Raw genomic sequence first — 14637 nt, forward strand, 5'->3', positions numbered from 1 at the left:
GTATAGCCCTGGCTGTCCTGGAACTCACTCTGAGGACCAGGCTAGCCTCGAAGTCAGAAATCTACCTTCCTCTACTTCCCAAGTGCTGGGATTAAAGGCGTGTGCCACCACTGCCCAGCTGCAGTTGCTTTTCAAAACAGGTTGTATTTATACCAGTCATCTCCATCCAAGTATTGTCAACCAGTTTATAGATATTATTACATGATAGTACTATATCTTGTTCTGGGTATGATAACTAGGTAATAACCTAGTAGAACACTTCCCTGAGCTTCCTAATCTGTCAGCAAGATTCCCTGTCATCATCAAAACCAACACTCTACAAACATAAGGATCTTGTAAGAAATAGTTTGTATTAATGTATAATCTGTAACTGGGCAGTTGTCAGCTGGGACTTTCATAAGAAATCTGTATGTTTCTAGTGACTTACTTTTTTATTTTAATATTGGGGTTAAAGGAGGTCAGTTTGTAAGTTATTACTATGGTGCATGCGAATGCTTGCATAATTACTGTGTTCATTTCCAAGTGCTGAGTTATTTTTTATTTCTGAACATTTATTGTAAATCATTGATCTAGGATGAGGGACAGAAGTTAATACATCAAGCATATGTGTGTCATATTTATGAAAGCTGCTAACACTGCGTTATAGATGCAGCTGGTCATTCTAAAGTGTGCTTCTTTGCTTTCATTTCTTACAAGCCACATTGGTTCTCAAGTCCTTCAGACTTATCTCTGTAACAGTTCAGAGTGGCAGTTTGCCTGGCTCCACTTAAACCATTATGGATTGAGGTGTTGAGTTGTGATGCCTACATGTGCAGATATTTATCACCCTCCCAGATGATCTCCACATGTTGTATATAGGCTAGGAACCATAAGCTTGAATCTGTAGAAAACTCACTTTGGGCAAGTTTTTATAACCTTTACTCAGAGTTTGCTAAGTTGGCTATACCTATGACTCTGTTACAGCCCAGACCTATGACTCTGTTACAGCTTAAACCTATGACTCTGTTGCAGCCTAGACCTATGACTCTGTTACAGCCTAGACCTATGACTCTGTTACAGCCTAGACCTATGACTCTGTTACAGCCTAGACCTATGACTCTGTTGCAGCCTAGACTAGACCTATGACTCTGTTATAGCCTAGACCTATGACTCTGTTACAGCCTAGACCTATGACTCTGTTACAGCCTAGACCTATGACTCTGTTGCAACCTAGACCTATGACTCTGTTATAGCCTAGACCTATGACTCTGTTACAGCCTAGACCTATGACTCTGTTACAGCCTAGACCTATGACTCTGTTGCAGCCTAGACCTATGACTCTGTTACAGCCTAGATCTATGACTCTGTTACAGCCTAGACCTATGACTCTGTTGCAGCCTAGATCTATGACTCTGTTACAGCCTAGACCTATGACTCTGTTACAGCCTAGACCTATGACTTTGTTACAGCCTAGACCTATGACTCTGTTACAGCCTAGACCTATGACTCTGTTGCAACCTAGACCTATGACTCTGTTACAGCCTAGACCTATGACTCTGTTGCAGCCTAGACCTATGACTTTGTTACAGCCTAGACCTAAGAGTCTTTCTATTTGGTACAGTTTTCCAGAAAATTTTATTGAGTTAGTAGAAAGAAAAGCTATGTTCTAAATTTTGCACTAGGCATCTGTTGATAGTTTAAAGCATCTCTCCAGTTGTTCTTACCTTTATCAACTTGAGTAAACTTACATGTTTTCTGTGGGCTACTTATTCAGACTTGTCCATTCTTTTTGCTAAAGTTTGCATCATGGTTGGCATTTCATTACTGAGTGTGTGGACAAAAGTAATGTGAGAGTGAATCCAAGTCTAAGAAGAAAAATAGTTACATATGGAGGGAAAATGTTGGTTAACTTATAAGAGTATTTAACAGTAGTTGATAAAAATAAAATAAAAATACAGCCAAATAAAAATACAGATTACCTGGTGTATTTGGCTTTTACCTAAATTGTATATACTTTTTAAAAGATAATCTTATCTTCTAAAATTTTGGACAAACTTATAGCTACTTACTTCTTTTCAAGATTGTATTGTTTTTAATTATGTGTATATGTCTATAGGTATGTACACATGAGTGCAGGTTACATCAGAAGTTGAGAAGAAGGCATTAGATCCCTTGGTACTGGAGTAATAGGCAGCTGTGAGTCATCCCAGCAGTGTGAGTGATAGGTCCTCTGGAAGAGTGTGCACTCCTCACTGCTGAGCTCTCTCTCCAGTCACCTACGTATATTTTTTAAAAGTTGTTTCATATTTATGTGAAATTGGCACTTGAAGATCTTATAAATGATATGTTTATACGTATTACTTACTTGGGGGAGTACATGCTACAGCATATGTATGAAGGTTATAGTACAACTTGTGGGAGTTGGTTCTCTGTGGGTCTGTGTTCTGCTTCAATGCAGTTGGGATGTGTGAACACAGCTCAGGGGGTGTTAGGCTACAAACATAGCCTAAGATGGGGGCCCCAGCCTGGATGAGAAACAGGAAGACAGGCTAGGGTGGAAACTGGGGTTCCAAACTCCTGGACACCCAGAAGCTACTGGGAAGCATGAGGAGTCAGGAACAGATGGTGGGCTGGTGTTGAGCCTAGGGCCCAGAATCTGCCTTAGCTCAGGGCTGAGTGTCCAGAGTCCAGAGTGGCCGCCTCCGGGAGGCTTAGGTGACATGGCTCTGTATGATGAAGGCTTTCCCCCACATCAGTTCTTGATGAGAGAGAGTCCTTACTTGTCCAAACTGTTTATTGGTAGTGGAAAATAGTTGTATACAACTTACCCAGGGTGGACCAGAGATTAAACAGCTTTTGCAGGAAGAAATGTCCGAGAAGGGACACTTATTGGCTAAACCCTAGGGGCCAGCTCATCCAGATACCTTATTAGCATGTAGAACTTTGTAATTTGTGTTACCTGACTTCCCAGTCCTCAAGTGGGGTGTCATGTTCACATGCTTCAGGACAGGAACCTAGTAGGAGTAGATGAATCGCCTAATGTTCTTACCGGGGTTTCTGAATCCATTCAACCTTCCCAGTTTTTGCCTGGTGACACAGTTCCACATGCCTCACTTCTATCATGTTCTCTGCTTCTATCATGATACCTTAGGAAGTAAACTCTTGTCAGTCTTGGTAGTAAGCATCTTTACTGTAACACTGAGTAATCTTGCCAGCTCCACAAAGTATATTTCTATGTAGTGTAGAAAGCAGATTTTTTTTTTAAGATAGTACTGCTAGATTTGTTTTTGTTTTTGTTTTTCAAGACAGGGTTTCTCTGTGTAGCCCTGGCTGTCCTGGAACTCACTCTGTAGCCCTGGCTGTCCTGGAACTCACTCTGTAGACCAGGCTGGCCTTGAACTCAGAAATCTGCCTGCCTCTGCCTCCCAAGTGCTGGGATTAAAGGCATGCGCCACCACTGTCTGGCTACTGCTAGATTTCTTTAATCTTACCAATGACTTTAATCCCAGATCAATTACTGAAAACTCTCAGATCCCTAGGTAATTTGTGGCCTCTCTTCCAAAGGAGCTCATGGCATAGCCAAAGCAGAGCTAATGCTTTAAGAACACTCACAGGATACAATAGCTTTGATGTTGCAGTTGGGGAGAATGGCCAACTTGGGAATTACACCAAGTAAGGAACTGCAAAAAATTGATCAGCTCTAGAGGCACAGGCAAGGTATGTGGGGAAAAATAGAGATTTAGTAGGGTGCTGCCCATGTGGTATTTCTCAGAAAAAACTAATTTCACATAGTAACAGAATGAGCTTCTTTGAGCTATGCACTGCCAGAATTCTGTCTTAAAAATTCCAGCCAAGGGGCTAAAGAGATGCTCGATGGTTATGAACACTTGTTCCTTTTGCAAAGGACCCAGGTTCAGTTCCTAAGTCCCACATGGTATCTCACAACTACCTATAACTCCAATTCCAAGAGATCATGTGCTGTCTTCTGACCTCCAAGGATACCAGGTACACACATGGTGCATGTGCAGCCAAAACACTATACACATAAAATAAATCTAAAGAGGGTGCTATTAAAAGAATTCCAAAATGTGGTGATGCAGGCCTGTAATCATTGGCACTTATGCAGGAGGATGTAGGCTGAGCTGTATGAGACCTTGTTTGAAAAAAGAAAAAAAAATAGAAAATAATTTTACCCAGTTTATATTATGGGGGCGAGGAGGTTTTGTATGTGTGTAATGTGTAATTCATATATAATGTGTTGTGTGTAGTTGCTACTACACATTATATATGAAGAAGAGGACATTGGATCCCTGGAGCTAGAATTACAAGTGTTTGTGAGCCACTTGATATTAGTGCTGTGACTGAATTTGGATCCTTTACAAGAAAACGGAGTCATTCTTAATTATTGAGCCATCTCTCCATTCCTCAGTCCCTGGCTTCTTGGGCATTTTTGTTTTGTTGTGTTTTGCTTTGTGTTTTCCTCCCCTTTGGTTTTTCAAAACAGGGTTTCTTTGTGTTACCCTAGCTGTCTTGGAACTCTCTAGACCAATCTGGTCTTGTACTAACAGATCCACCTGCCTAGTGCTCTCTACTGCTGGGATTAAATGTATGTATCAGCACCCTGTGAATCACAGGTTCTCTCCTGCTAGTCAAGAACTTACCTTTGTTTGTTTCAAGACAGGACCACCTGACCTCATTTTTTAAAGATCCCTTTGTGTGTGCACTGATGTTGCTTTTGTTTCTTTTGGTAAACAACTGATTTGTTCTCAGCATGTTCTTTTCCCTAAAAGAGGCTTTTTGTCACATCCATTTTATCAGGTAGACAAAGACCCGTGTCTTATCTAGTTAATGGTATTGCCAACTCTGTAATGTGGTAGTCACTGAGTCTGTATGACACTGCCCTGTTCTTTCTCTTTAGGTTATCACCAACCTAGTGAAAATGCTGAAGTCTAGAGACACGAGGAGAAATTTCTGTCCTCCAAACCACTGGCTGTCGGAACAAGAGGATATCAAAGCAGATAAAGTTAGTGGGAAATCTCCCTAATACTTTTCATTAAAGATAGGTCTCTCAGCTTTTGTATTTATAAGCCTTTTGTAAGCCTTTTTAAATTGTATAATTCTTCACTTAACTTTGAGAATGTATCAATGTTTTAGGCAAAAAAGAGAAAAAAAAATCAAAGGACAAGATATGTAGCAGCAGCATTGGCCTAGACAGCATCCTGATAATCATTATCTTGATTGTACTGTTATTGCCTCTGGTTGAATTGAAACCCAGTGATTGTCTATTGGAGTTGAAAACAATTTCACTTTTTAGTAATACTACTAGAAAAAAATTGTTCATTAGTTAAAAGAGATGGGTTTTATCCTAGGTTGTCTGAAGGGGCAGACAATTGATTATTGCTAAAATTTGAACCTAAAGCAGGCTTAATCTTCCAGATTATCAGGAAGAGTGTACATCAGGTGCTCTCAGAGAAAGTCACCACTCATGTATTTTAGAATCTTTGAGACAGTCAGATATGAGACAGGGATACAGGTGCAGCAAGAATCTAGGTCAGTAGTGTGGCGGGACATTGGAGGTATGCCTGTCTTCATGGACAAGCTGTCTTCAGGTTCAACCTGATGCTTTCAGCTCCACACACTGGCAGTGTGCACATGGTCAGCTCTTGCAAAGTGAACAACCCCAGGGCCAGATGGGTAACTCTAAGGAACTTTTTTCACCAACACAAAAGGACTTTAGCATGGTGGTAGTTCTAGGTTTTGACATGTGATGTGACCTGTGACCACGAGTAGAGGCTGCTGAGGTATGAAGAAAGGTTAGGAACTTCTGAGAACCCTTCCTCCCAGACATGTACACTGTCCAAGGAACTCTGAGTAACACTGAAAAGAGCTGCATGGCCCGGCCTCATATAGTAACTCCATAAGTTCACAGTGGTACTAAAGAGAAAAAGAATTTTATTCATCAATTTTATAGAGTATGAAGGAGTCATGTTATTTTGACACTGTTCTTGAAAGAAGTAGTCAACATTTGACATGCCCCTCTAAGGCTATCTAGATAGTAGTGATGTCTTCCTGTTTATGCATTTCTTCCACATAATGGGTGTCATATTTTGTGGGTTCAGGGAAGGGTATAACATGCCACCATACACATTGAGCCTGTAAGTAGTGAGTACATTTCAGACCATAAACAAAAGCTCGTACCTTCGTTGAAAGAAAAATTACAAAGACCAAAACTAAAGGATTTGAAGAATTTACAGATTAAAGAAAAATTTAAGAGATACAATATTTGTTATTTTTAAATGTGATATGCTTTGTTTCATAATTATATCATTGTTATTTTACTCTACCCTGACAATAATTCCCTTTAAAGTATTCAAGGCTAAATTATGAGGACATGAGAGGCAGCCTTGACTGGACAGGAATAGACAGCTAGCTCCTTAGGTGCTGGAACAAAAGAAAGTGCTGACAGCAGTTGGTTCCCATAGGTTACTCAGCTCTACGTACCTGCATCTAGACATGTGTGGCGATTCCGGAGGATGGGCAGGATTGGCCCGCTGCAGTCCACCCTGGAGGGTAAGCTCTCAGTTTGCACTTATTTCACCAGGACAGATACTCTGTAGCATTCACTCCACAGAGTATCTTCATTATCACTTCAGTAAAAACCAGCTTGTGTAACCCTTGTAGACAGGTGGAAAATGATTGTTATCTCACCTGTTCTGAAAAGTGGGGCTGTAGGACAAGCAGCAAGAGACAGCCTTGGGTTCTGTGGATTATAGCTGTTTCTTTGTTCATTCTGCAGAATTCCTATGAGTAGTTATGTCGTATGAAGACATTTGGTTATTTTGTTAGTCTTTGGTGAATATTAATATAGCTGCTATTATTATCAGTGTGCAAGTATGTGTGTGAACATAAATAATGGAAGAATCCTAAGTCACTACAGCCGTGTACTTACCTGTATAAGGGGGGGGGGGACAAACAAACTGCAGAACTGTTCTCTGAAGTAGCTGTACCACCTTACATTCAGACCAGAGATACGTGCTTTATACACTGGTACTTTGTGTCTTAGCCAGTACTTGGGATTGTCATGTTTTGTTTTGTTTGGTTGGTTTTTGCTTCTTTGGCACCAGGTCTCACTATGTAGCCTTAGCTGGTATAGAGATCTATCTGCCTGTCTCTGCCTTCCAAGTACTGGAATTAAAGTGAGAGACCAAATATTTTGGGTTCAGGCTCCATCTTAGGGAACCTGACCTAAGTTTGAACTCAAGTAAACTAATAGACTGCTGGTACCTAGCACCAGTCTCCAGGTTAACCCCACCCCCACCCCCAACAAATCTGGACCTCCAGGTTACAAGCCCACCCCTGCCTAACAACCACCAATCTGGAGGAAACTGGAAGTTAAGTTTGGCTCCTAACACCAGCCAGTTATGCTAAAGGCCATAGTGTTTCCCAGTTAGATGCTTGCCAAGCTAGAAACACTCAACTTCCATTTGTCATTTTCTATAAAACCTTGTCCTGATGAGTGTTCAGGGGTTTTCTCCACTGGAACCATCATGTGGGTCAACAGTGAGTTAAGCCTGAGCTCGAGCTTATAAATAAAGACCCTTATGTGATTGCATTGAATAGGCTTCTGATTGGTCCTTTCAGGGTTCACAACCATTTCCTGGTACTACAAAAGGTGTGCCCCATAATGCCCTCCTGGGATTGTCATTTTCAAAAGATTATCTTCTGGGTATGTCATAGCCTTTGCAGTAATGGAATAGTAGCTATGTTTGCCTGGCCCTTCAGCATGCTGGCGTGGATGAGGGAGGAAATTCATAGGCTTCACAACTCTAGCAGTTAACATTTGGTGAGGAAGTAGGAGTCCTTTTCTTCAGTAACATAATCCCTGAGTGGCTGCCCATGCTCCAATAAATAACTCCTTTCCCATGTTCCTATAAGAAACTGGTTGAGGGGCTGCAGAGACAGCTCAGCAATTAAGAGCACTGACTGCTCTTCCAAAGGTCTTGAGTTTACTTCCCAGCAACCATGTGGTGACTCTCAGCCATCTATAATAGGATCCGATGCCCACTTCTGGTGTGTCTGAGGACAGCTACAATGCACTCATATAAATAGAATAAATAAATCTTAAAAAAAGAAAAGAAAAGAAACAAAACTCTGGTTGAATTGAGTAAGTCACAGGGAAAAAAAATGCAACATGAAAGTTAAAAGGAAGACTACCTGTGAGGAGAATGATTGAGTGTGAGAGGAGGATAGGAGGATAATGGGTCATGAATACATATGTGAGCTTGTCAAAACTTTTTTTTAATTAAAATTTTTACCATTTAAAAAGGTACATGGCAGACTGTAGCCCAGTGATAAAGCACTTGCTAAACCTTGTCCATACCCTGTGGTTCATCCCTAACTCTACTGACTAATAGTATTGAGTGTTTTGTTTGTTTTGTTTTAATTATTGCATTTGGGGAATTTTTAATATGCTATGGATAGTTTCTTTATCTGTTATAAAGTTTGCCATGGTGGCTTGCTTTTTTTATTATTTGGGGGGTGGGGAGGCGATAGGGTCTCTCTATGCAGTTCTGACCATTCTGGAACTCACTCTGTAGACAACTCACAGAGATCCACCTGCCTCCAGCTCCCAAGTGTTTTAAACTGTTAAGAATTATCTAGATTTTCTCTTTCCATCAAATGAGTTTAAAAGGGTTAATTGTGATTCATTGTGCCAGGCTATTTTCTCACTGTTGGGAAAGAATAGGGCCTAAGTTTACTAGTAAAGTAACAATAAAATAAATAGGCTCAGCCTTCTCCTGGGCAACTTGTGACACGCTCGCATACCTATCCCCGAGGAAAAAGCAGCTTTACAGGAACCTTCCACTTTAGCTATGACATCCTGAGCCTCACCCGGTGAGTGCTAGCTGTTTTTGTAGAGTGAGCCTACAACTGAAGATACCCGCCCTTACCCACTCTGCATTTGTATCGCTTACCTGGCTAGAATGATGTCAGATTTCAGATTGGGCACAGAGGGTGTGTTCATGGAAATAGAGATAGAGTGAATCACTAGGCTATTTCAGATCCTTAAAATGACTTTATAAATCCTGATTTTAGTAACTGGCAGTGAGTGGGAAGGACAATACAGATGGACTAATGAGTTGTACCATGTGTTGCAGTGGGTCTGGAGTCCCCGCCCCTGTCAGTGTCTGAGGAACGGCAGCTTGCCATCCTGACAGAACTGCCTTTTGTGGTTCCATTTGAAGAGCGAGTGAAGGTATGTCGTTCAGACCCTGCGATTCTAACTTAACACAGTTAAAAGGTTAACACACCACTTCTTAAAATCTTGCATTTCATCCTTCAAATTCAATTAGATACTTCTCTGTATCCATGCTTTCCCTTGTAGCTAGCTAAGCAGCCTATTAGACTAGAGATTTCTAATAGTGGGACCTAATGAATGTTGTTTAAATTGTCAAAGTTTGCATTGTTACTAAAAATTCCAATTTTTTTGGAAAGATATTTTGTATACATTCATTAAAAAATTGGTATGACCATCATACCATCACTGCCGTGAAAAATGAGTAGATATCTTACTTCCTTGCCAGATGATTTTGAAAAATGTTTAAAAGTTTGCATATATCTGTTTCCAGTTTAATTTGGACTGTTCTGTTTCTACTAGAAATTTTCTAGAAATTGCTAGGTTCTTCTCTTAGGTACTGGCCAAAATATTTTTCAGACCTTCATTCTTTGTTCAAGGCAAATAAAACAAACAAAACAAAAAATGGTCTGACTGACCTAGAGGCTCTAGGTCAGTGTTCCTCAACCTTCCTAATGCTGGGACCCTTTAATATAGTTCCTCATGTTGTGGTAACCTCATGTTGTTGAGGGGGCTCCAACAATAATTGTAATTTTGTTGCTATTAAGAATTATAAATATTTTTAAAGATAGAGGTTTACCAAAGGGATCACCACCCACAGTTTGAGAACTGCTGTTCTAGATTTTCATAAAAATATCAACCCCTTGCAGGGCGTGGTGACACATGCCTTTATTCCCAGCACTTGAAGAGGCAGAAGCAGGTGGAATTCTGTGAGTTCAGAGGCTAGCCTGGTGTCGGGAGTTATTTGCCTGTTTCTAAAAGCAGAGTAAAAGTTTGCCTGCTTCTCTGAAACAGAAAGAGGAAAAAAAAAAAAGTCTGCCTGCCAGGCAGAGTCAAGGCAGGTCAGGGCCTGTTGGCACATTTGCTGGCCTGCTGTGGCATCAAGGCAAGGAGCTGAGGCTTCTATTAACCTTGGCAGAAGGAACAGGGAAGTCTTTGGATGGGGACAGATGTCCTATGTATATTTTAGCAATTGTTTTTGTTAGCTTTGCTTCCCATGGTACTGTGAAGTATACAAAGGCTAAGAAAAGTAAACTCAAGGCTGCTACTGTGATATTGACCAGCATTCCTCCCAAATCTAACTCTTGGCTTTGCATCTTTTTCCTGCCTTTCCTATCTTTAATCTTTGTTCTCCCCTCAGAGACTGTTCTACTAGTGCTGGCAGGCCCAGCACAGCCAGGGATGTTACACAGAAACTCTGTCTTGGGGTAAAAACAAACCAAATAAGCAAACAAATGCCAAAACATCATAGTACCCAACTCCTGAGCTCCATCTACTGGTATTTCAACATTATAAACATGTGAATTTTATTCTTGGAGGAAGCTTCACTTCCCTCCTAAATAGTATTTTTGACTGTGTTTGTGTGTGTACATATGTATTCTAGAGTTTGTGCAGAAGTCAGAGAACAAATTTTGGAAGTCCATTCTTTTCTGTCATGTATAGGTCCCAGACTCAACTCAGGTCATAACTCTTAGCAGAAAGTGCCATACATACCAACAACCTCCACCTGTCTACATTTTTAAGAAATACTTAATAAACGAACACATACATGGGCCTTTTAAAACTTACTGTAAACAGGAGAAACAATTTTAAAAATACTTTTAAATAATCTTTTCTTGAAAAAATTAATATTTGCTACCTTGTATATAAAACCTGGTACCAGAATTTATAGAAATATAAACTTAAAACATACTTAGCAGTTTTATTTAGATTGTTTATACTTATACAAGTCTTTTGGCTCTAATAACCTTATGACTTTATTAATCTCTCTTTCTTATTTATTTATTTATTTTAGATCTTTCAAAGGTTGATTTATGCTGATAAACAAGAAGTTCAAGGAGATGGTCCATTTCTGGATGGAATCAATGTTACTATAAGGAGAAATTATATTTATGAAGATGCATATGACAAACTTTCTCCAGAAAATGGTAAATATATATATATATTTTTTTTTTTTTCTCTGTGTGCCTGCATATGTTAGCAGGAACTGGAGAATTACTATAGAAAAATAGCAATTATTGTTGGCCATAGTGGTGCACACATTTAATCTCAGAACTCTCAAGGAAGAGGCAGGTGGATTTGTCTTACTTTGAGGCACCCTCGTCTACATATCAAGTACCAGGTCAGCCAGAGGTATATAGTGAGCACCTCTCTCAAAAAAAGAAATTCTGTTGAGCTGCTCCTAGGTGGGATAGTACGTGCATTCCTTTGACTCTAGTAGCACTAGGAACCAGGGGTGTGTGTGGGGGTGGATGGGTGTGTGGGTCTGTGGGTGTGTGTGTAGATATAAAATCGGTAGTGGAATGGTTGACTAGCAGACTGGCATGGTGAAGACCTAGTTTCAATTCCTTGGGAGGAAATTTTTTTCCTGTTTATAATTTGTTCTTTTAAGACTTTAAAAGAAAAAAAAAATTGGTTTTAAAGTCAGCCTGTCTGTCTTTCCTTTTTTCTTTTGTACTAAGGGATCCCAAGTAAGTATTTTACCACTTAGCTGAACTCCCAGCCCCCTGTATGATTTTTTTTAACTGAAATATAGTAGATAAAACTTAGTAAATATGAACTATCAAGTAGTATTCCTAAAATAGGTATCACAACAAGCAGTTTAAATTACCAATTTTTTCTTTTAAATAAAGATAACCTTTACCCTCATTAAAATGTTCTATCTTCTTCATTTTGCTATCTATAATTCCAGAACTGCAGGTGGTACCAATTTCATTCTTGTGGTGGTAGTGTTCTTGAGACATTGTCTCCCTATGTAGTCAGGCCTGTCTTAGGATTCGTAGTACTCCTGTTTCAGTTTCCTGGGTGCTGTGACAATGGCTTTGCATGCTGTTTTCATATACATGTATATGAAAATGTATATGTATGTGTTGGTCACATTATATTAAAATGTGCTGTTGCAATCTGTATTTATTTTTTAAAAGTGCTCATTAACAGTACTGTAAAGAAAATTGGACTTAATGATATGAAAGTCAGTGATATGTTTTATCTTCTTTTAATACTTGACATACTCATAGTTAGATGCTGTAATAGTAACAGTTTAAACTCAAGTATATCATACCCATGTATATCCTACATATAACCAGTGTTTGATCAGTACTCAGAATAAAAGCTTTGTCACCATAGGTCCATGGTAGAGTATTAAATGGGAATTCATAGTTGCTGCTCTTTGAAGGGAGCCATTTAATTTTCTCTAAGGAAAACTAAGCCTTCAGTTTGTAATAATTTTCACTGCCCAGCTAAAGAGCAAATAATGTCAATTAGATGATAGTAGAAGAAAACTGGTGTCAGCAGTTCCCTGCTGTATTCTGCAGATGTGGTTTTGTATAACTTATATTTGTTATTTGAGTAGTGCAGTGCTCTCTCAATCGCTGTGTGTTCAACTATTTCAATTCAGGTCTGAAATCGGGATTTGTTTCTATATATTATAGATGAGAGAGATGAACATAGGTACCTGGGGACTCTAGGGAAGCAATCTCTCCAAAATCTAAGCATTTCTTCTTTGGAATCCCATAGCAGCTCATACATAAGTTAGCCCTCATTCTTACTTTATTATCTAACTCATGCATATCTCTCCCATTTACCTTATTTAAATATACCCTTTGCTAAGCTCGCTCAGCAGATATTCAGGCAGTACCTGTTGAAGTTGTAGCTGAACCCAGAGAAAAAGTATAGTTAGACAGGACAACATGAGACGTGTGAATGATTGTCATGGCAAGAAGTTTGGTGGACTTTCTGAAGAGATGAAACTGGAGCCAGAATGTTTGGGAAAGTTGATGGGTAGTGTCTTAGTTATAGTCTTACTGCTATGAACAGACACCATGACCAAGGCAAGTCTTATAGAAGACTTGCTTACAGGGCTGGCTTACAGGTTCTGAGGTTCAGTCCAGTATCTTCAAGGCAAGAACATAACAGCATCCAGGCAGGCATGATGCAGGAGGAGCTAAGTGTTCTACATCTTCATCTGATGGCTGGTAGTGGAAGACTGACTCTCATGCAGCTAGAACAAGGGTATTACAGCCCACACCCCCAAGACCACACCTACTCTAACAAGACCACACTTCCCAACAGTGCCACTCCCTGGGCCAAGCATATATAAACCATCATATTCTACTCCCATAGACTTGTTCAAACACATGAATCAATGGGGATCAACTTCCAAAGTCCCCATAGTCGATAGAAGTCTCAACAGTGTTAAAAGTCCAAAGTTCAAAGGCTCTATTGAGATCTATCCAATCACTTAACTGTAATCCCCAAAGTAAGAAAGGAAACCAGCTGGGCAAACTCCAAACTCTGCATCTCTGTGTCTGATGTCAAGGCAGTTTTCAGATCTCCACTCCTTTTTCATCTTTGTTGACTGCAACAAACTTCTTTTCCTGGGCTGGTTCCACTCTCTGTTAGCAGCATTCCTCAGGAGATATCCTATGGCTCTGCCATCTCAAACATCTTGGGGACTCCAAGGCAACTTCATTGTTAGAGCTTTTTGTTTCAATGTCTGGAATGTACACATGATCTTCTGCGCTCACTTCTCCAGCTCTGCCTCTGTAGCACTCTAACCTCAGATTGATCCACTCTACTGCTGCTGCTGTTCTTGATGAGCTCGTAGTACTGGCATCTCCAATATGCTAGGGCCTTCCACTACAATTAGGCTTCACCAGTAGCCTCTCATAGGCTCTTTTCATGGTGGCAATCCTTGACTCCTTCGCATGACCCCTTCAATCCTGGGCCGCCAACTACAACTGAGGCTGCATCTTCTCCAGTGGCCTCCCATGGCCTCTTACAGTGCCAAGCTTCAGCTGTTCTTCATGACGCTTTCATACCTTCAAAACCAGTACCACCTGGGTGATTCTTACACATTACCAAGTACAGGGTGCAGCACGAGGTACAACCTTGGCTATCTCTGGAACACAGCCTCTTTGTGCTCTCAGAAAAGATGTCCCAGAAGATTTTACCTCGGTGATGCTGATCTCTTCTTAATCATCACCAATTACTTAGCTCCAGGTAATCAGCATCAATTGTCCCAGTAGTTCCTTCTGTTCTTGACTCTAAAGCCAGAGCCACATGGCCAAATCTGCTGCTTGGGCCACTCTATTTTAATTGAACTTTAAATTTTTCAGTTCGATTAACTGATTGGTTTAGTTCTTAGAAGTGAAGATTTTTGCTGGGCGGTGGTGCGATTTGGTTTAGTTCTTACGAGTGAAGATTTTTCCTGGGCGGTGGTGGCGCACGCCTTTAAATCCCAGCACTTGGGAGGCAGAGGCAGGCGGATTTCTGAGTTCGAGGACAGCCAGGGCTACATAGAG

At 40.3% G+C, this 14637-nt stretch overlaps 1 protein-coding gene across 1 annotated transcript in view; it reads left to right on the plus strand.

Annotated features, from left to right (window-relative positions):
- Ube3c (ubiquitin protein ligase E3C) overlaps positions 1-14637 on the plus strand; it is a 112069-nt gene that overhangs the window by 57460 nt on the left and 39972 nt on the right. The window contains exons 14-17 of the mRNA XM_031380273.1: positions 4898-5002; positions 6462-6549; positions 9138-9235; positions 11130-11262. Coding sequence (XP_031236133.1) covers positions 4898-5002; positions 6462-6549; positions 9138-9235; positions 11130-11262 — 424 coding nt within the window. The remainder of the gene's footprint in view (positions 1-4897; positions 5003-6461; positions 6550-9137; positions 9236-11129; positions 11263-14637) is intronic.

This window comes from Mastomys coucha, unplaced genomic scaffold (genome assembly GCF_008632895.1).
Source record: "Mastomys coucha isolate ucsf_1 unplaced genomic scaffold, UCSF_Mcou_1 pScaffold19, whole genome shotgun sequence".
Classification (NCBI taxonomy): Eukaryota; Metazoa; Chordata; class Mammalia; order Rodentia; family Muridae; genus Mastomys; species Mastomys coucha.